Source organism: Felis catus, chromosome B2 (assembly GCF_018350175.1).
Source record: "Felis catus isolate Fca126 chromosome B2, F.catus_Fca126_mat1.0, whole genome shotgun sequence".
Taxonomy (NCBI): Eukaryota; Metazoa; Chordata; class Mammalia; order Carnivora; family Felidae; genus Felis; species Felis catus.
In genome coordinates, this window is record NC_058372.1 from 43,942,031 (window position 1) to 43,965,162 (window position 23,132).

The window sequence follows — 23,132 nt, forward strand, 5'->3', positions numbered from 1 at the left end:
GAACTCCTATCTGCTGCTTGTATGTCCTGGGGCCCTGGAATGGGATCGCTTCCAGATTGGCATATGTTTGACCTTCAAACAGCGTTCCCAGGTGGCAGTGACAGTTGAGTTCGCCTCGTTCCATATCGTCACCAGCGCTTCATAGTGCCTCGTGTTTAATTTTGGCCATTCGGATAGGTGTGTGGTATACCTCCTGGAGGTTTTGATTTGCATTTCTCTGATGAGAAAGGACGCTGAGTACTTTTTTAATGTTTATGAACCAGATGGGTATTTTGGGTTTGGGTGTGTATGCGTGAGGTGCTGTGTATATGGAGCGCCCATTTAGGTAGTTTGACCATTTTTACAAGACGACTTGTCGGCCTTTTTCGTATTGATTTGCAGGGATTCTTCTCGTGTTTTAGTTCTGCGTCATTTAAAAACTATACGTATTGCAAATATCTTCTCCCAGTCTGAGACTTTCCTGTTAACTCTCCTAATGGTGTAATTTGAGAGACAGACGCTCTTAATTGTAACGAAATACCATGTACCCCATCTTGTACTTTATGATCGTGCACTTTGTGTTCCACATAATAAAACGTTTCCCACTTTGGGTTTCTTACAGTGCTTTAAACTAAAGAAGAGTGTGGGAGAGATGTTTCAAGAGGGGTCCTTAGTACATTTGAAATGGCCTTTCAGACCGACATGTTTGAGGCATGACAATAAGATAGTTCCCCTTATCAGAGCCCGACCCATCCCTTTATGCCTTGCTCAAATTTCCTGTTCCTTCAGGAGATGGTTGCCACCCAGCTTCCCCCTCTGCTCCTTTCAGTAAGAACTCAGAGAAGTGAATCTCACCTGTTGGTAACTTTCTAGAAAGACTATTAGAGGCTGCATTGCACTCTTTCACAATTACCACTCAAAAATAGCTAAGAACGACAACACAGAAATTATACTACACGGACAAAGAGGCATTCACCAGGTATATTTGAAGTCTAAGCTCTTTTGAGCTATACACGTGCACAAATGATTCAGTTGGTGGAAATCTCCCCTTCCCCTCCATATTTAAACTTTTCAAACTTAAAATAGTGATAAAGAGATTTGCATAATGTGCGTCATGGAAATGCTGAGGCAATTCTGACTTTCGCAGTGCAGGAGGCTCTGCTGAAACCCTTCCAGGAGTCCTTCCAGTTTCTTACTGATCTCCTGGGAAAAGTTCCTCTTCCCCCCTCCCCAAACCCAGCCTAACGAAAGAAGTACTTGACCTGAGACAGATTCACATCGAAACTTTGCAATAAATGTCACCAAGAGTAACCAGTTCGGTCATACACTCCACTGTGTTTTTATTTTGTGTAACACAGAATGGTCATTTTAACTTTCACTAAATTTGGCTGCAAATGACTGACGGTACCTGCTCTAAAACACGTCAAAAATTATCTCCAAATATTTTTCTCAGCCAGATCTCCTTAGAACTTGCATTCTGAAAATTCTGAATAGTTTAGAAAGTCAAATGACCCTCAGAGGACTAAGAGATTCAGGACAAAATGGCCGACTGCTGCAGCTCTCCGTTAGTCTCAGGAGCTCAGAAAATATTTCTTCCACTAGAGGGCAGCATTTCTCCACTCCTAAGTCTAATCTTTGCTTTGTTAAGGAAAAACCAAAAACCTCCACAGCAAAGGAAAGTCAAAGCATTTGCTTATTATACACTCCTCAGATTTTATTTTTGAAAGGAGCCTTCATTTTTCGTATGGCAACTCAGGGTTTTACAAGCAATGCTGTCCTCAGTTTCACCTGTACTGTGTCCAGTACTATATTGCTATATTCACAGTAGAACGGACTTTAATTTCTGAGTGATCAGTCTGTTTTAAGTTTCTGATGAAACTTACATACACCTTAGTCAAAAACCACAACAATCCTTCCATAAGTTGGCTATGTTCTTGTTCTTGTGTGTTTCTCTGAGGCTTGGGTAATGAAAGTATTTCCCCTCTCCATTGTGACTGGCGTTTGCATCTAAAGTAATTCATTAAATGTACAGGAGTAGATGAGGCCTTGCACATAGAGCAGAAGGTAATGGTTTTATAGGTGTATCTTCTGTAATGCACTTCGGGCTACAGAAATAGAAATATCACATGTGACGAAAACAAATGTTTTTGAGCAACATGGCCATTGCATGAGTAGGATTGGTATACGTTTATCTACTATCCTCTCCTTTTTCAAATGCTCAGTGGCTGCTACGTTCTAGCGATTTAGCTTCATCCAAATTGTCTACAACGGACACTTGCGCCTTGCCTTTATTTAAAAACAAGTGTTCTCGATAGCAAAGATGTTGGCTAATCATTTATATATTGGCATGAGAAGTTTTGTGCCCTTTCAAAATTCAGCATTATCCATAATAGAGTGTAATATTATCAGATTATCTGTATTAGTATATGAATGCATTCATAAGCAATGCACGTATCATGTTTGTAAGCAGCTAACGGCTGAACAGTCACTAAATAAAAAACATCCAGATTTTAAAAGCACAGCTGAAACATTTGTACAAATATACAAAGAGAAAAAAACAATCATTCAGACACCATGAAACTTTTATAATAAATAGGTTTGTCTGAAATCGGGCTCTATCACCCTGGACAAGCCTCCCCAGTGAGGCTGGGAAAGTTCTATACGGAAGTGGTGTTCAAAATCTACTGAGGAATATCTTTGGGGCCAAGCTCAGTGCTGCCTCCAGGAATTTTAACAGAGCTATGAAGTACTGACTCAAAATAGTGGATATACCCAGACTTTTTGAGCTGGAGGATGCTAGTAAGTTTTCTAATCTAGATAGGACATGGCTGGATGCTGACAATCTGTGAGTTATAGTATATCCTCGAATCATGAAAATAAATGCTGGTGATCATGCATGTCCTGGGAATGTCGGGATGCAGAGGACTGAGTGAGACCAGATAGGGATATCTCATGCAGTCAAAGTCAAGTTTACTTATGGTCCTACTTAAGTGGCCAGGAAGAAACAACGCACGCACGTCAGGACTGGGACTGAAACAGATCACAAACAACACAGGTGCTATTTGTTACTGATGTCTCTGGCTTGGATCAACAAGAGAGAGTGAAGATATAGGCTGTGCTGATTCTTTAATAAGAAAATACTACTTTTTTTTTTTTTCTAGAACCTTCTAAATAATGGATTATGCTTGATGGGTATGATATGATCAGGAAACATATCACCTTTTCCTAGCCCTTTTGTCCGAGAGGCTTGATTACAAGGAAGGAATCTCAAACAACCAAACACCCAGGGATTGAAAGGCAATTATTTTTTTTTTCGACAAACAAACAACAGAGGGAAAAAAAGCATGATAAAGAGGAGACAGATATTATCGTTGAGGCGGAGCGGTGAGCTCAGTTGGACACGGAGGGTGGCAGGCCAGGACGCCGGGTTTGGATGATTTTTGGCTTTGGGGAAGTCTTTGGATCCTCTTCTTCCTCTATGTCACTGTCACACACGTGCACGACGACACTTGGGGTGGACTCCGTCCCTGCATGGAGCTCATACTTCTCTCCTGAAAAGCAAGAAAAGCGGAGGTGATCGAGCGGAAGGGAGCTCAGAGCAGATTCTTCGGCAAGTTTCGTTCTGCAAGGAAGAAGACGGTGTCACAGTGTCTCGGGAAACCTGGGTCTCATCCAAGAATGGCGGGGGGCGTTGGAAAATGGAGTGAGATCACTCCGTCATTGTGTCCCTGTTCTACCACCTATAACCAGACAACCCTGAGTGGGCCACTCACCCTCTTGGAGCCTCAGCACGCTCAACTGTAAACTTCAACACGGTCGTGGCCACAACCCACAGGACCGTGGTGAGGACATAATAGGTCTGGTAGGGAGTTCTCAGTTTCTTCTGTTTCCCATCATTGTTGCTAATTGCTGAGTGACCTTGAGCCAACAGCTTCACTCGTTCACCTTCTGGACAGCACAGTCTCTAAGGTCTCCTCCAGCCGCATACTTCTTATGGCCAGAGCCGCCCCAGGAGGGAATAAGGCGGGATCATCACTTGTCTGGGATTTGCGGTGGTTACTGGGGGATGGGGTTCGATGGCTGCCGAGGTCCCTTCAAGTTATAAGAGTCTGTCCTTCTTGACTGGCTCATCTTATAGTCAGATGGCTGTTAAGCTCACTGGCTTCGTGCTTTTGTTTTATCTCAGGAGGTATTTACTGAGCATTCCCCATGGGCTAGCCTATTGCTGGTGATAAGGCTACAGGCACAAGAGCGCAGCCCTGCGGCCGCATGCAGATACAGGAAGTACCAGAAGATACCATGGTAAGCACTAGCGTGGCAAAATATGTCAAGGACTGAGGTGCCAAACTGTAAGGAGAAAGTAACACTGAAAGGCTTCCCAGTAGAGGCGACGATTGACGTGGGTATAAATGACAAGTAGAAGACCTCCAGGCGGTCTCCATCTGCATGCTTTAACTTCTCAATTTAACTGTTGACACACTCATCATCTTCTCCTGACATCCCAACCTTCACTTCCCATCCTTCACGATGGGGAAAAATCTAAAAACAAACTGCCGCATCCTCGCTCCTACTGATAAAGGAAATATTCAACTTTCACGCTTGTGGGCTCTGCCCCTGGGCTCCAAGGGAAGCTATATTTAAAAACAATTTTTTTTAATGTTTATTTATTTTTGAGACAGAGAGAGAGCATGTGTGGGGTGGGGGGTGGGGGTTGGGTAGAGAGAGAGAGGGAGACACAGAATCTGAAGCAGGCTCCAGGCTCCGAGCTGTCAGCACGGAGCCTGATGTGGGACTTGAACTCATGAAACGCGAGATCATGACCTGAGCTGAAGTGGGATGCTCAACTGACTGAGCCACCCAGGTGACCCTCAGGGAAGCTATACTTTAACATTTACCAAGGTCAACATGACTCGGCAAAACCTCTAAAGCATGGGCTGTATTTCTGCCCTGCGCACACATCTTAAGTCAGCTTCGTTAAACAACAACAACAACAACAACAACAACAACAGGGGCACCTGGGCGGTACAGTCGGTTAAGCATCTGACTCTTGATCTCAGCTCAGGTCATGATCTCACAGTGTGTGAGTTCAAGCCCCACGTGGGGTTCTGTGCGGATGGTGCGGAGCCTGCTGGAGATTCTGTGTCTCCTTATCTCTGTCCCTCCCCAGCTGTGCTCTCTCGCTGTCTCTCAAAATAAATAAATAACCTGAAAAAAATAAAAATAAAAGGCAAAACAAAACAACGACACAACCCAAAACACCAAAAAAGAGCATTCCAAACATAAGAAGAACAAAAAAAACCCCTCCCTGGTTCCCAGAAGATTAAAGTCGTACAGCCTTGCAAAGACTAAAAACATAAGATAAAGTCTGTACCTGTCTGGAGTGCCCTTTGTTGTGAAGGTTTGTAACTCTTTCTATAAAAAGCATACCCAACCCTGTCCCCAAATGTTCCTTCCTCAGAGCACTCTCTTCTTTGTAAAGCCTGTGCATTCTGGGCAGCTGTCCTAACTTGGGCTCAAATAAAACTCTCTTCCTTTCTCTGTAACATTTTAGAAAAGGTTTGTTCACTTTTGTGTCCGCACGACCAAAGCAGCTACTTTTCTCTGGCCTTAGGCTCACCTCTCTTTGCGAGCTTCCTAAAACCTGCCCTCCCTCCAGGATGAGAGGCCGATACCACCCAGTCCAGAAGCCTTGCCTGTCATCCCCAATCTGTAGTGGGAAGTGTCCCTTCTGGCCGGCCGGAGCAAGTACGGTCAGTTTCGGGGCCGGGGTACTGTGTATGTGCCGCTGGGTACATCTTGGTGAGCACCCACGGTGAAAACAGCAAATGCTTACGAGGTACAGGCTTAAAATCTGGGCGCTGGCATAAAGGGGTGAGGAGCACTACTCATGTAACAAGTGTCAAAGCTCTTCTAAGTGATGCTGGGAAGGACGTGAACGTTCAGAGTCTGCTATTGTTATGGGGTGAATTGTGTCCCCCCCGCAAAGACGTCTAAGTCCTAATCCCCGGTACCTGTGACAATGACCTTACGGGGTTCTCGGAGATGATTAAGTGAAAATGAGGCCATTAGGGTAGATCCCTAATCCAGGATGACTGGTGTCCTTACAAAAAAGGGGAAGTTGGGACTCAGGCCCTCACCACAGCCCAGGAGCTACCAGAAGCCGGGAGTGGCTCCTGGGACAGGTCCTTCCCTAGCGCCTTCAGAGGGAGGGAGGCCCTGCTGACACCTTGGTCCCGAACTTTTAACTCCAGAACTCGAGTCAGTACATTGTTTAAAATGTTTACTTGTTTTGAGAGAGAGAGAGAGAGAGAGGGCAGAGAAGATCTGAATCGGGCTCACACTGACAGCAGAGAGCCCGACACGGGGCTCGAACTCACGAGCCAGCCTCGAGATCATGGCCGGAGCCGGAGTAGGAAGCTTAACCGCCTGAGCCGCCCAGGAACCCCAACACCTTTTTTGAAGCCCCTCACCTCGTGTTTCCGTGGCAACCTTGGCAAACTAATATAGCCACATGCTGCTAAGAGTGTTCTCTTTCTGTTAAGGGTCAGAGAAGTCTTCGCTGGGCTGCCCTTGACATCCTGGTGTGGAGAGCAGAGGCTTTCCTGGGCGAGGGAGAGGAATAGCTCACAAAAATGGAGTGGTTCAGCTCCAGGATTTCCCCGGGGGATTGGCAGGAGCCGAGAGTGACAGAACTGGCCAGAACCATAGGAATAGGGCTCATAAAGACTCTATCTTTTCGAGTCTAGATTTGGTGAAATTGCAGGGAGCGGAGAATTGCGTCAGCGGGTGTGAAATCTCTGGCAGAAGGGAGCGGAGGTGGACCGGTGTGGAATCAGGAGGGGACAGTGACACAAACAGGAGCAGAAGCAGGAAAGAGAAACTTGCCGCCCTCATTCATGCTTGGCTTTGTCTCCCTGCAGCCGGGATTGTTGGCATTACGGGAACCGCGTGGCAACCCGCTCTGAAGTCGTGAGAACGCTCACACCTACAGCAGTGGTGTATATGCGTCGATGCTTATTCAATGGTGCTCCACCCTCCTCTGAGGTATTTTGTCATTGTAACCAAAACCCCCGGGGCAGAAGAACCGCACGCACACGCGAAGGACAGGAATCTCCATGACGTAGCTCCGGCGTAAAAGTTGCCTGCGAGGCTCCGGACCAGGGGTGGGCAGACCTGGCGGGTGGCATCTCGGAGCAGGGCTTCTGGAGCTGCTGACAGCTTAGCGGTGCTGCTTGTTGAAAACAGAGTTGACCGCGGGGCTCCTGGTTGGCTCGGGCATCCGCTCAGGTCGCGATCTCCCCGGCTTCGTGGGTTCCAGTCCCGCAGCGGGCTCTGAGCCTGCTTGGGATTCTCTCTCTCCCTTTCTCTCTGCCCCTCCCCCGCTTGTGCCATCTCTGTCTCTCTCAAAAGAAATAAATAAACTTAAAAAAAAATAGTTTACTGGTATGAGGATGCGACCCTGCCTATTCTGAGCGACATCTCCTTTGGTAGCCAGCATCCCCTGGTGCTTCTCGGTGTTAAAGGGCAGCCACCGTTCCGGGGATTCACGTGGCGGGCTGGAGGCTGTGGTCCCGCCAGGGCGCGGGCATGCACCCAGCGCGCCTCCTCCCTGCCTCCCTCCTGCATGCTAATTTTTCATCGGAAAGTGAGAACGGTGCAGGGAGAGGGCAGGAGGGAGGGACGCTGGATGCGTAGCGGGAAAGCAGCCAGGACTTATCAGCTCGGGAGCCGCCCCCCCAGCAGCTCGAATTAATCTGTGGTCTTCTCTCTCATCTTTGTTTTCTGGGGGGACAGCAAGCCCCTCCGGGTGCCACCGCAAACGGCGGGCGATGACTTCGCTGTACCCAAGCTTTCCAAAACGCTCTCCTTCCTCTGGGGATGCTCTGCAAATTCTGTATGAGAGACGCCCTCCAACAAGAGAAGGAGAAAGGAACGAGTACACAAATAAGGCCGTTCTTTGTTTGCATCCAGGATGTCTTGCAAATTCTCAGGTTTGGAGGAGTGGCACTTCTTGGAGGGACACCAATGGCTGCTGGAGTCCCGCGCGTCGCCCTGTCGCTTGCGACGCAGGGAGAGGTGATGGCAGTCTCAGGATGATGGGACAGAATTTGCTGTCACCCAGCAAAAGCGTGGAGACTGTGAGGCTGGCGGGGGAAGGGGTGGTGGCAGGTCCCCAGCCAAGGGGCTGACCAGACACCTGCCCCTTTCCTCACTTGTTGGCCAGAAGCTAGTTGCTAGCTTTATATGTATTTATATTCATATTACAGTTTTTTTGATGTTTATTATTTTTGAGAGAGAGAGACAGAGCATGAGCGGGGGAGGGGCAGAGAGAGAGGGAGGCACAGAAGCCGAAACAGGCTCCAGGCTCCGAGCTGTCAGCCCAGAGCCCAATGCGGGGCTCGAACTCACGGACTGCGAGATCATGACCTGAGCCGAAGTCGGACGCTCAACCGAGTGAGCCACCCAGGCGCCCCTCTATTTATATTTGTATCGTAGTACAATGTATATAATGAAGGATGCCTTTTAATTAAGTCACTTGTTTGCCCTGGCTTGCATAAAGAACACTGCTGTAAAGATACGTCTAGTTGCAAGGTGTTTACCAGTTCCAACCTGAGTGCTTTCCTTTTAGGCCAGATGTGCCAGGGGTACACTCGGGATGGAACAGGAAAGCCCAGGGCCCTGCTCCGTGCGGGGCAGCTTTATGTTGAGCACGTGGAGCTAACAGAGTCAGACTACTTGGTCGTAGAGAGACTTTATTGCTGTGATCCCATTAACTCTGACATTTCACTGTTCTATATTTGGAAACTTTCTTACTATCAAAACCCAGCAAAGCTTAACAGCTGCTAAGAGCCCACAAAATAAAAAAGAAATAGCTTTGGTGTTGCTGGATTGAATTCTTCTTTTTTTTGGCTTCTCTTTCCCTTTGGGCTTCAGCTAATTCCTCTACCACCAGGGCTGACGTCAATGCTGTCACCCTGCAGGGTGACCAACTGGGCTTGGTGGGGGACAAGGAGCCCGTGGGGCCCTGGCCACTCAGGGTGGGTCTGTCCTGCCACAACACACTGAGCACGGCCACAGCGTTTCTTTGAAAGGGCAAGCAGAGGGTCACCCATCACACTCCCAATCCTCAAGTCTGTATTCAAACTGTCCTTTCCCCTGTGAGCAGAAAGGAGGCCGGAGCCAAAAGCTTCCAGAAAGCACATCACGCGGGGTTTTCCACCTACCCCTGTTGAAATGAATTCCCAGCCGAGCACGTGCAAACTCCTCCAGCACGTGGCCAAAAGTGAAACTGTCATTCAGGCCTTTGGAAGTGATGTAGGCGTGGCCACTGTTCGAAATAAATGTCAAATTCTGTCGCCTCTTTTTCTGAGTGGATGGAGACAGGTTGATGACAAGGTCCTGATTCCTGCAGGTCTGGAGGACATGGAGGTGTCCACGGGCTGCCTCCTGTTCTCAGGAGGGAGAAGGTCACATCCCTGTCTGCGGGGGGTGGGGGGGGCACCTGGGGGATGTGGTGACACAGTTCTGTCACACTCACAGAGATGTGTGTTGGTGACCGCTGGTCCCAGTACCCCTGGAAGTTCTCCATCATGCTGCCCCCTTTGGCTTATGGGTCAGGAGTTGGCTCCTTCTTGGATTCTCTCTAAAATAATCAGTGTGATTATGCACAGTGTCTAAAAATCAGCATAATGAGATGCGTTCAAGGCAGGGAGATGTTACAGTGCTATATTTGCATATATTACAGCATAGCTGAGACCGTTCAGATTCCTGGTAAGAAAACTCTCGAGATGGCAGGAAAGGGAAACCCTCCTGTGACTTGAGTGTCTCCTTGCACAAGTCCTTACCTGAGCTCTGCCAAAGAGATGGGACCCCTGTCCCAGAGGCTTTCAAAAGACTGCAGGGCCTAGCAGGCACGAGACTAGGGTTTGCTCTATTCCTCACGTGGCTTCCATTCATCTCTGAAAGATTCTCTCTCTGGAACATCATGAGCTCCCACTCTCTGTCTCTATGAGATGCTATGTTCCCAGCCTGGTCTCACACCTGCACCTCTCTGGCCTTAGGGACATCTCTGCAAAAGTCTTCTAGTCTTCTCCAAACTCACCTATCCACAGTAGAATTATTTATGTTCCCTGTCAATCTATGTGTCCTCCCCAGCTATCACATTTCTCGGGGAGGTTCTATCTCCTAGGTGCCAAATCTGTAGAGTTGGTCACCTTGGAAGCTTCTCTGCCTTCCATCCATGGTAGTTAAGCCATCACACAGCATTATTCAACACTGCTCTGAAACATTTCTCCATACGTTCCCTTGCTACCCTGCTTACAATGCCTGCATTCACGGTTCACCACTTCCCACCCGAATGCTCTCAGCTGATGACCCCACCACAGGAACTAACGTCCACTGCCGGAATAAGCTTCCTAACGCAACGTTTGGAGATGTTACCTCATCCTGGGCCAGCGATGTGACGCTGAGAGATATATAACATTCTACGCCCCAGTTTTCCTCATCTGCGAAATGGGAATAACCATCACATCACCACGCTACGAAATAAGGAAATATTTGTCAGATACTTTAAAGCCCTCCTCAGATGCATGACATGATTATTTAATGATTATTTAGGGTGATGTTGTGGTCAGTGCGGCTGCCCAAAATAATTTCCCGTTTTCAGTGTGATGAACCAACCTGGTCACACGGCCAGACAGTTCGAGAATTAAGAAATGAATAATTGCAAAGAGTTTTTATTCAGTCCAGTCACTGTTGTAAGCAGCAAGAGGGGTGGATGGTGACACGCGGAGTCCTATGAAGGGCAGAGGGGTGTCATAAATCCCGACCCTCAAAATGAACTGATCCTTGTTCTCTTTACCACTCCCCACCCCCACTGGTAAGTTTCTCTCCTTTTTCCTGTCTCCCCACCCTTTTCCACACTTGTGTTCCCACAAGAAGGAAGACCTCATGTTGCTTTTGAAATGACATCTCTCTCTTTTTCTTTCTGAGATCGTGTGAATCACTTGTGTATAACGCCTAGTTATAGCACCTTTTCTATTATACGTTAGTTGTTTCATCTGGTGACGTTTTACGTTCCAAGCTGCTGCAGTGGTGGCCGTAGTGACGGATGCGGCTTCAGGTATATGTAAATGCTCCAAAAACATGTTACTGGGTCGTGACACGCTTTTAACACGCTTCTGCCATGTCCAGTAGGCACTCACACATTTGCCTCCTATTGTTTAACGTGTGTAAGCTTTAGCTTTTCGGCTAAGCAGAAAACCAAGTAAGGGTAGGTATTTACTCCGTTTTTAGCGTGCCGGCCGTGGTAGGACACGGGAGGTGTCACGGAAACTCGCCATCCGCTTTACACACGGCAACTGTTTACCGCGCCGTCGCTAAATGCCAGATGCGTCTCTAAGTCCTTCACGCAAATTGGATATTTAATTATGATGACAGCTCTGTACTGTGGGTGTCATCCTCTCTAGGTTATGCAGGAGGAAACTGACATCACCGAGGAAGTCAATGGCAGAGCCGGGGTTCAAACTCAGGCCTGTCTGACCTCAAAGAACGTGCTTGCAGTCACTCTCCGGCTCTGTCTGTCCTGACTCCCGTGGTGTTCACCTATGACAAGAGCTGGGTTTAACTTTCACTTTAATGTATCTTTAAGGCAACTTCTAGTTTAGCGAATAGTTGCTCTCTAGCTAAAGAGGAACTATTTATTCCTTCTGCATCCTGCCTCTTCTTGTTCTGGCCAATTGCTAGTTATCCTAGGCATGGTCTCCTTGACAATGAATCGTCGCAAATGATAACACTTAATCATTATGAAAAGAAATACTCTATACTATACATTATAAAAGGATTTGACTTACATCTCTTATGGTAGCTTTGGTCTCTGGTGTTGGGGGGATGTTTCCTTCTGGATTTAATTTTATTATCTTTCATATGAAAGGCGAATTCTCAACAGGAGAGTTAGTGTCGTAGCAGACTGACTGTTCGGCAGAGATGGCCATCAAATTTCTTGCTAAACATTACTCTTCAGGAACCTTGCCACTCATTCATGGAGGACTGTTCCCACTGTGGTCCCTCCCCTCAAATCTGGACAGGCCTTTATTTAAAAAATTTTTTTTAAACGTTTATTCATTTTTGAGAGACAAGAGAGAGCAGAGCGTGAGCGGGGGAGTGGGGAGCGGGGCACAGAATCCAAAGCAGTCTCCAGGCTCTGAGCTGTCAGCACAGAGCCCAATGCGGGGCTTGAACACAAGGACCGCGAGATCATGATCTGAGCCTAAGTCGGATGCTTAAGGGACTGAGTCACCCAGGCACTCCTGGACAGGCCTTTATGACTGACTGCCTTGACTAGTATCCTGCCGCAGAAGTAACCGGTGTGAATTCTGAGTCAGGTCACAAAAACGCCATGCACGTCCACCTTGCTCTGTCAGGATGCTCATTTCTGGAACCTCGCCTCCACGTTGTAAGGAAGTCCAAGCAGCCCACGAAGAGGCTCACACGGAGAGGAACCAGGGGCCCTGACCCACAGCCCGTCTGAGCTGTCAGCCACACTGGCTTGCCAGCCCTGTGAGTAAACCATCTTGAGAGCAGATTTGCTGGTCCCGGCTGAGCTGCCCCAGGAACACTGCCAGCAGCAGACATGAGAATGAGCTCTCCCCCAAGCCCTGCCTGAGTAGCAGATCCGTGAGCAAAATAAGTGGCGTTGTTTCAAGGCCTTCATTTTGGGATCGTTGTTACGTAGCAATCGATAAGTCGTCGGTCACACACGCTCTCTTTGTTCGGAAGCAAGCTGAGCTACGAAATTGACTTGAAAGTAGTTGCCTGTGTTTTATCCTCTTTCTCTGCGCAAGTGCTACATTCGACTGGACACCACCCCAGTTCCCGTCCTTCCTTCCTTATGGACGAAGCTCCACAGAGGGACCTCTCTCTGTGGCCGCTCTCTCACTCCCCTCCAGCGGAAGCGGAGAGGTGACTCTGGGGAAAAGACCTGCCCCTGCTGAGCTCGCCCTCTCCACTTTTCCCTTGGGGCCATCCCTGCCTGCAAAGGTCCTGTGCCCTTCTCTGCACTGGGCCATGTGCTAAGGCCCCCGGAGGAGACCCAGCCCATGTGGGGTGGTCTGTGGCAGGCATGGCGAGTTAAACTCTGGGTTCTGGATTTCAGCGTTAGGAAACCCAGGCTGGGGTTCACCTCAGCCACATTCTCAGCCTCAGTGTCTCATCAGAAACAAAGCTGGCACTATTCATCTCATCTGTCTTATTCTGACCTACCCTTCAATGAGTTCTCAACCCAACAGGGAAAACGAAGGCATCTGTTATTAATCGGCATTGAATTTAAGAATGGATGAGGGCTTCTCAAGGCCCGTGCTAAGAACACTTCCAGCAGGACCTTTGAACATAGATAGAACCATGCTGGGTGCTGAGCGCTGAGCTTTGGTTTAAGTCAAGAGCCAAGATGAGGAATTTTCAGTAAGATGAGGAATAGGGATTCTAATATTAAAACACATTTAGGCTTATCATATGTAAAAGGCACTGCAAACCCCCCTCCCCAGTATTTTTATTGTGAACGTGCTATTTTCAAGAGGAAATAGAAGCATCAGTTCTGATCTATGGAACAAGCAACGAGGAATTTCTATGTGTTAGTTTTATCAAACATGCTGCCTGTTGATGGGACCGAAAACAGGGACTGAGGGCCGAGTTCAGCATAATTAGAAATGTGCTTGAAAGGTGTTCATTCACACTTAAGGGGCACCTGGGTGACTCAGTCGGTTAAGCATCCGACTCTTGCTTCTGGCGCAGGTGATGCTCTCGCAGTTTGAGAGTTCAAGCCCTGAATCGGGCTCCGCACTGCTGGGGATTCTCTCTCCCTCTCTCTCTGCCCCTACCTTGCTCACGCTTTGTCTCTCCAAAATAAATAAATAAACTTAAAAAAAGAAAAGAAAGGTATTCACACTTAGATTCCCTTTCCTTTCACGTATCAGGTTTAGGACTTAAATTTGGCAGGGTGGGGAAGGGGAAGAAGGTTGCCAAGCCCCGGTAAACCTGTCCCTTGTCAACAGCAGAGACAGAGGCCGCTGGCCCTATGTAGCACTCAGAGGACTGGGGAGGAGGGGCAGGACAGCCCCCCTGCGGGAAGCAGGGGTGCGGCGACCTGCACTTCCTTTCTTCCACCAAGACCCGGGCTGCTGTCTAAAGTCACCATGTCTTTTAAACCTCTCTCGATCCAGGCAGGGCTAATGCTGGTTTGATGTGGGGCCACAAGCGTTCCTCAAGAGAAAGAGGAGTTATGGGGAAAAGCATCAGGAAGCTTCCAGAAGCGATACCATCCTCCCCCTGCCCTCCATACGCGATTTAACAGTATTTTTAAGTTCTCTTCCGGCATTCTTGTCTTCCTCAATTTTTCCAAAGGGAAGCAAAGAGAGCGTGTGCGTGTGCACGCGTGCGTGCCCGCTCACGGGTCTGGAAGGGGCACGGGCGTGGGTGCCCTTCTCTGGACGGCTCCCCTCTCTCCTCGCCCCTCCTCCGTCTGCTCCACACTGGTACCTCTGACCCCCTCCTAGGCACTCCTTGCCTCTATGTCTTTCTCGAATTTGAGACCCACCTGATAAATGCTGCAAAGGTATAATTACTATGGTTCTCAAACAAGGGTGCTAAGTTTTTTTTTTGTTTGTTTTTTGTTTCTCACAGGGACAGGGTTGGGTGGGGATGCTGGCATTCAGTAGGTGATGCGCGAAAATGCTAAATGGACCACAGGGCATAGGGCCATCCGTTCCAAAATATCACAGATTTCACACTAAGAAACATGGCGCTAAGCGCTTGATGCAGGCACTTACGTTTTAATAAAAGGCTAAGATATGATTTAAAAATCAAGTGACCAAAACCAGGTAATACATATTGAGCACTCACCATGTCCTGTGCTGGACATGGAGATTCATATGGGCTATCTAATTTGATGACTGCAACAATCTGGTTTTACTGTTGAGGCACACAGAGAAATTAAGAAACTTTCTCAAGGTCACACAGCTAATAAAAGGTGGTGCCTGGGTTTAAACTCACATCCCAAGTTGGAGTCATCATTGTAAAGCAAGAGAAATCTCTTTCTTCATGTTGGAGCCTCTCTGACGGCTACAAAAATAAAAGAGGAGATATTTCAGGGAGGAGGGGCTCTTCCTGGAGACTTTGCAAATCACAGCTGTCTGTTTACAGGCTCAGTCTGGGGGTGGAGAAAGAACTTATTTTCTAAGTAGAAGTGGAAAGAGGCTTCACGATTAAAAGAAATATTCCAGGGAGGGAGAAACATTCCAGAGAGAGAAGTCCTTGGCAATTTTTTTCTCTCGCGGATACCTCTGTGTCTCCATGAGCTCCCATCTCATTTTGATAGACCCCCAAAGAAAAATGCTGTAGGTAGTCTTGAGGGTGGGGTCAAATCATTGAATAGCAACTCTGTCCCTTGTCCTTCATGCAGCAGCTGCTTCTGTTAAAGAATGCCCTAGAAGCTTGGGAGGCAAAGAGTAAAAGCAAAGCACAGACCAACCCAAGTCCATGGGAAGTTCAGAGAACAAACCCATGTGAAGAGCAACCACGGCCACCTCAAAGGAGAGGGACACTGTTCTCGCTGGCAGGGAGACACTATTCCAAGTGCTTTACGTACCTTAATTCATGTAATGGCACGGAAAACATCTCTCAGAGGATGTCCTGCTAAACAGTTCTGCTCTGAACAGAACGACCACAGCAACCACCATGGATCTGATAGTTCCTGTGTGCCAGGAACTGGGCTGAGTATCTCATGTATATTAATTATTCCATCTTCACGATGGTCTTGCAGGTTCCCCAATAATCACCATTGAAAAACAAAGAGGTGCAGAGAAGGGAAGTAAATTGCTCAAGGTCCAGCTCAGACAAGTGGAGCTATGATTCCAATCCAGGCATGCTGAGGCCAAAGCATGACCACCATGTTGCCTGCACTCAGGTCTAGTGTGAGCTCATGTCAGGAAATTATTATCCACAAAAACAACTGGGGTTCCTCCTCCTTACCTCCCATCCTCAGTCCCAACCCACATCAAAGTAGGAAACCAGAAAGGATCCTTGGTAAAAGGGGGTAGGAAGAGAGGGAGAGAAGGGGCGGGGAAGAGAGGTAGAAGGACAGAGAACACTTCTGTAGTTGGGTGATAAGAGGTATTGTAGTTCAATAAAAGAAAGTTTGTTTGTCTTTTGGGGGTCTCCCTCTAAGACTGGATGAGGTGGGGCTGTGTACCTTCAATCCCTCCTGAGTCATTTAGGACCTAAAGTACTTCATGGGGACAACGGATTGACTGAGGACCTGAATTAGTGGTTGAGCCAAGGAAGTAGAATCCTAAAGGAAGGTATGGACAAGAAAGACTAAGGAAACCATGGAGGGAGGAGGATTGGGAAGATAAAGGGAGACTCTGAAGCCTGTTGTGGGGGGGGGGCTCATCCACCCAGGTGAGAGAAAAGTAGCAACATAGGGAAAGAAAGAGATGCTTGGTCAAAGAGGCATGAGGATTTGCTCTCTGGAAGTAACCATTGTGTTTGACCTTGGCTGATATTAGGGGCCTGGCTAAGGGCATAGCTCTAGGGATGGTCAGGTGTCTTTTCTATTGTTCTACAACGTGCATATTTTACCTGCGAAGGAAGAAAAAGAAGAATTTTATATTGCTACTCATCAGTGATTAAAAAATAATTGTGGGGGCACCTGGGTGGCTCAGTCAGTGAAGCATCCGACTCTTGATTCCGATCGGCTCAGGTCATGATCTCACAGTTCAGGGGATCGGGCCCTGCATCAGGCTCCGTGCTGGCAGCGTGGAGCTTGCTTGGGATTCTCTCTCTCTCTCTCTCTCTCTCTCTCTCTTTCTCAAAAATAAATAAATAAACTTAAAAAAAACCATAAAAATAATTGTGGAGTACATGCTGAGAAGAAAAGCTTTTCGAACATTAATTTTTCCAGGGAAGATTCTTTGAAAGGAGATGGAAAATTCTGAGCATGTGGTCCAATATCACAAATCTGCGTGCCTCGGGTGGGGGATGACGGAGGAGATGGTGTGAGCGGAAATCCTGGAGCCTGACTGTTTTATTTGCTTTTCATATCTGTGACCAGGAAATAGCAGTTGTTGAACAAGAACTGAGGCTTATATAATAGTCATACATATGCACCCAAAATATAGGTGTTCATCTATATTTAAAAAATAGAATTTGCTCTACCTTTGAATCAATGAGCCTGGAATAGAAACTCTTTCTTCCTTATAAGTTACATGAATTAATGAAATATATTTTCCTTGTAGAGGAAACGCTGTATACTAAGCAGCAAACCAGCAAAACTGCTTTACTATGGCATGTTTTGATGGAGAGGAATTTGGAAAAAGGAAAAAGGCTAAATATAGCAGATGTTCGCAACTTGAAACTTGGGCACCATTTTAAGCCCTGCTCTGCAGTTAACTAAAATTGATCTCCCTAACAAGATCTAAAAATAGCAGGAGGAAAAAAAAGGAACAGACAATGACTTTTCATATCGTTCCCTGCAGGCATTTTCAGTGACAATGAACATGACCTTCCAGAGCCATCCTAGAGAGCAGAATAAAGGCTGGCATTTCACATCTCACTTCTGATTTACCACCCATTTAGTACATTGTAACATCTTTGTGTTTCCATTTTTGCTGATTGGTATAGATAAGCTGGCTTGCTGGGCTGGGTTTTTGTGTTTCCTATTTTGCTGTATATCTGAAAAGAACATAGCACCATACTCTTTCTGGAGTCAGGAATCACAGATGTTATAAAAGAAACCAAAATACATATTCGATTCATTTTCTTCTTGGTCTAAGCCCACCTTCTTTTGTCTAGATGATTGTTTGATGATGGGCTTCTCTAAATTCACCAGGAGGAATTATGTAAATGTAGAGGGCCTCTGTTTGATAGACATGGTAACTGTCCTTTAAACAGAGCAGAAGAAGGCAAATCCTGATTGGCATGTCCCGGAGGACGAGAGAGAAAAGCACCGAATGGACCTTGGAGGCCTGGGTGTGTTGTTGGGCACTTCCAATAAGCCCAGAAACAAAATGTGGAGGAACAAATTGTGTAAGTTGTTTCACATTTTTAAAACTCCCTCTTGCAACACTCTTGAATTTCTTCTAGAGAAATTAATGTTACCGTTCAGGAGACCTCTCTGGCTTCTCACACTTTTCACTCCCCAGGACAAAGGCGCTGGCTCAATCAAATCTTTCTGCTTTTTGCCTATGGCAGAGGTGCCTGTTTCAACTTACCAGCTGTGTAGCCTTGGGCAAGCTACTTACCCACTCTGTGCCTCACATTCCCCAGCTGTGTAAATGAGGAGGAGTACAATTCCTGTGTCACAGACTCGCTGTGGGCATTAAATGAGATAATATACTAAGGTGTTTAGAACAGTGCCTGGCCCATGATATTAGTAAGCCCTAATATATGTTTTAACCGTTATTTCTATTTAAAATGTTTTTCCTAATTTATCTATTTTACTTAGTGTGGATCAAAAACAGAACATACAGTCTTGGGGACAATAGTTAAGAAGGTTTGAAATTGTGCCTCTTCCATTTTCCTGATATAAACTTGTTCTCTCTGCAACGAATAGAACCAGACTTGCTTCTCCAGGGTGATGTGGCCCTTGTGTCTTAAGAGGTGTCGTAACAGCCTGTTAAGGATTTCAAAGGAATCCCACGGGCTTGGGTTTGATCACGGTTCCACTGTAATTGCACTCTCCACGCTTATTTCCAGAGCCTCTCTGGAAGTTCCAGGGAGCTTGGGCTGGCCCTCTCTGGAAGGGGGTCACCAGGGTTCCTTTCCTGATGAAGGAAAGGGGGCACCATGTTGCCCCTGCTTGTTGGAGCCTCCGTGAAAGAGTCTTGGTGATGTCCGTCTTTGCCTTTCAGGGTGGCTGGACGCGTCAGAGCTCCCACTGAGGTGGGATCCTGAACCTGGGTGCCATCTTGCCCCGGATCCCTGCTCCATGATGCTCTTTCTTCAGACTGAATTCTTCCCGGCAGCTTCGGATTTCCATGCCTCTAATCAGTCAGTCCGCTCTCCCAATTTTGTGGGGTTGGTCACCCCTCCCAGGCCAACCCCATTCCTCTGACCCTTTGAGTTGCTCTCTCTGCTCTCATTCTGCTGTGTTTCTGCACTCCTGGAACGGAGGCAGCCATCCCTTCATGTGGAATGAGTTATCATTTGTTACTGAAATGATTCTGCTAGAGGATTAAAAATGAATCTCACGAAATCATTTTTTTTCTTTTCCCCAGACGGAAACGCTAGAAGTCCTCCCCTTGGAGAAAACATTAATTTAGTGTTGCCTGATGCAGTCTGGCGAAAGCCGTAAGAAAGCAACAATTTGCCAGTGAAGGAATTATCTCTAGGCAGACTAATGGCTCTGATCTAGTCACTCATTCATGCATGCATTCATTCATTCAATATTTATTGAACATCAACTTGCAAGGTGCTTTCGGGCGCTGGGAGTACCAGAATGAATAAAACATGCTCTCCCCCCTCAGAAAGTAGAGACTGAGAATCAGATGATAGAAAATCACCAGAGGAGGGAGCGAGCATTTGTGCCAAGGGCCAAGAGGAGACTGGAGAAGCAAGTCCTCGCCCGGGCACCTCGTGGGGAGGGGGGCGGAGATGGGCACGGGAGGGACGCAGGGTGTGGCTGTGCTCCTTCACAGGTGCGGCGGAAAGGGCCACCGGGGGCCCACGCTTCTAATATAACCTCTGTGATATTTTCAACTCAGTTGTTGGCTCCAGATCGTCCGTCTGTGTGGAGCGAAGAAGCTTCAAGGACACAGGAAAAGGACAAATGGATAACTAAATTAAGAGAAGCAGACTCAGACTGCTGGCAAAGGATGCAGAGAGAGCTAGCCCAGAAAACGCATCCGAATGGCAGCTGTTCCAGGGGACGCAGTGTCGGGCATCCCTAAAAAAGCAGAAAACCCTCACTATCCGCTCTTACACACGCAGTGCACAGGCCGTCATTTGCACACTGGCCAGGCCCGGGTTTGGCCTTCTGAAAGTCACAGTGGCATTAAAGAGAACTGCCGACTCAGGGTCGGGATAAAAGTTTTGCCAGCGTCCTAGGCCTGACGTGTGCTGAGGCCACCAGTATCCTCAATCAAAGGCCATGGGATCTGGCCCCAGATCTCATGGAGTCAGAAGAGCCAGTCTGGACACTTCTCTCTGCCACCACCCAGCTGCGTCACCTTGGGCAAATTCACTCACCTCTCTACAGCTTAGTGTTCTCCTCTGTCAAATGGGGGTATTAATGATTGCTCTCTGTGTGCAGAGCACTTCAGAGTACATTTACTTGGTAAAGGGAAAGTCAAGCCCGGAGTTTAGCAGCACCACTCAAGTAAAAGGGATGCATTTTAAACGGCTGTTGATAAGTTCCTCACAACTCTGAAAAGAACCTCCTTTTTTCCTCTGCCTCTTTAAGACCATTTCATTCCTGGGGCGCCTGCGTGGCTCAGCCGGTTGAGCGTCTGACTTCAGCTCAGGTCATGATCTCGTGGTCCGTGGGTTCGAGCCTCACGTCAGGCTCTGTGCTGACAGCTTCGGATTCTGTGTCTCCCTCTCTCACTGCCCCTCCCCCACTCACGCTCTGTCTCTGTCTCAAAAATGAATAAACTTTAAAACAATCTTTTTAAGACCATTTCGGCCCTCCTTCCTGCCTCCTCTGTGCCAGGCTCTGTAAGCACCCCTTCTGAGGCCTAAAACCCCCACACTATCCGTTCCTTCTGCCTCCATCAGGTCCAGCTCTCACCTGCCCCTGGCAGTGTCTTCCAGACCTGGGACTCAGCTCCGTCAGCCAGTGAGGGTATCCGAGGCTTGCCCTTATCTTGTCTTTGCACCCAGCTTTGTGAACATGAACTACAGACGAACTTCTTTCCCAATTTTGGATAAAACGTGATTTGAGTTGACTGGGTTACCGGCTCCGAGTGAGTGGACCCGAGGCCAGCTGGGATCTGATGGTCACAAAGTCTGACTCCGCCTGGGCCTCCTTTGTTCAATAGTGAAGTAGGAAGATCACCGCCTTGGAACCCTGACTCTGTCCCGGCAAGTGATTTCTCCCCTGTCGGGGCCTCTCGGCTTCCTCCGCTGTAAAATGCAACTTGGCCAGTGACTCCTAGGTCCTCCGGCCACGACCTCAGGGACTCTCTGAAGCTCCACTTCCTGCCATCCAAGCAACTGTACAAGGGGGTTCAGATGGGTTCTTGTCAGTATCCGTGCGTGAGGATCAGGCGTACCTTGGCTCCAGTCGGTCCACCTAGGGGTGTGCCTTCCTGCTTCTGGAGTGTTCTGAATTACTGTGGGAAAGGCTTGCACAAGGCTTGACTTGAGAAGACCCAACTTATTTCAACTCATTTTATACACTCTACATTTACCTATAGCACAGACACGCGTGGGAAGTGCGTTGGCTCAGGATTCCTGGATATGGACCGGGCTTTCAGAGAAATAACACGTCACAAATACGTCTCTCGTTATTACATTGCTTCTTTTATCAGTTCATCTTAGTCAGGCACCTACTGCTTCTCACAGTGGCTCTTTAAGGGTGGAACCGATGGCCGCTGTAGAGGCCCCAAGAAGCTGAGCGATTTGATGGTAATTAGAAAGAAACCCCAGAGGGGCGCCTGGGCGGCTCAGCCCTTCGAGCATCCAACCCCCCCCCCAAAAGCATTTCTGTGGAATCTCAGAACTGTGGCAACCTAAGTAGTGCCCCCCCCCACCCCAGGGAACAAAAGTCCAGCATTTTTAAAGAAAAAAGGGAATGCTTGTAGATGTTGTTCACAAAGGATTCTGGTGGGTGTTGGTGGCAGAATATCTTGGCTGAACAGAACTGGTTGTTAAGGTTGTCACTAAGCAAAGTCTCTCCCTATGGAAAGTTGCCGGCTGAGTTCTTGCAGTATCTGTGGTTTGGCCCAGTTCAAAAGTTCATGGTCCTACCGAGTGAGGATGTGCACAAGGCCCATCTCTGGGATGGGCCTCCCAGCGCTGTTTGAAAACGCCTTGGCATAAGCAACCCCATTTCATTTCACCTTTCTTAATACTTTGGAGTATTTTTCCAGCAAGATGGCAACATCTGCTGAAAGGTTTCACTCTTATGTGGATCCTGAGAAACTTAACTGAAGACCATGGGGGAGGGGAAGGAAAAAAGAAAGGTTAGAGAGGGAGGGAGCCAAAACATAAGAGACTCTTAAAAACTGAGAACAAACTGAGGGTTGATGGGGGGTGGGAGGGAGGGGAGGGTGGGTGATGGGTATCGAGGAGGGCATCTGTTGGGACGAGCACTGGGTGTTGTATGGAAACCAACTGGACAATAAATTTCATATAAAAAAAAAAGAAAAGAAAGTGAGGACGATATCACTTGGGTACAAAACGTACAGAAATTCTGGGCAAGTGCATAGGAGATATGCAGGAGGATATTAACTGTAGCTTTTTAAAAAAATGTTTATTTATTTTTCAGAGACAGAGAGAGAGCAAGTGGGGAGGGGCAGAAAGAGGGGGACAGAGGATCTGAAGCATTCTCTGTGCTGACAGCAGTGAGCCCATCATGGGGCTCAAACTCATGAACCACAAGATCCTGACCTGAGCCGAAGTTGGACACTTAACCGACTGAGCCACCCAGGTGCCCCAACTGTAGCTCTGATTGTAATGGCAAGAAACTGGAGACTGTCTTAAGTGTCCACCTCAGGACACTGGATGAGTAAAGCGTGATTGCATATTCACCCAATGGAATACTGTACTGCAGAGAATGAGAGAATCTGAGCCTCCTGTACCAACCACCAGAATGAGGGCACTGAAAGATTTTTTTTTAAGTTAGAGGCTATTGTGATCTGGTTCTTGGGGACCTAGAGACTTCACTTTGGCAGGAAGATTGTCTTGTTTCAGAGGGTTCCTGGGCTTTCCTATGGCAGCGGTAAAAGAAGGTTGCATAGCATCGAAGCCTCGTGCCTGTCGCTAGAGCTCATTTTGCCTGTTCTGAGAAAACAAACAACTTCCTCATGGTAAAGGAATCCGGTGGCTCTTCCCGGTCTTAAAGTATCTGCATTGCAACGCAGAAGTTGCACAGACAGGCATTTTAGCACCGGTTCCTGAATTGCAGTTAAACAGGGACAAAGTCCGGTGTTGCCTTCCCA

The 23,132-nt window shown here is 47.6% G+C and overlaps 1 protein-coding gene across 5 annotated transcripts in view; it reads right to left on the bottom strand.

Annotated features, from left to right (window-relative positions):
• Positions 1 to 946: 946 nt before the first annotated feature.
• RCAN2 (regulator of calcineurin 2) overlaps positions 947 to 23,132 on the bottom strand; it is a 274,052-nt gene continuing 251,866 nt past the window's right edge. For all 5 annotated transcript variants that reach the window (XM_045057621.1, XM_045057620.1, XM_023254041.2 and 2 more), the window contains one exon: positions 947 to 3,530. In XM_045057621.1, the coding sequence (XP_044913556.1) occupies positions 3,370 to 3,530 (161 nt within the window). In that variant the 3' untranslated portion in view covers positions 947 to 3,369. The remainder of the gene's footprint in view (positions 3,531 to 23,132) is intronic.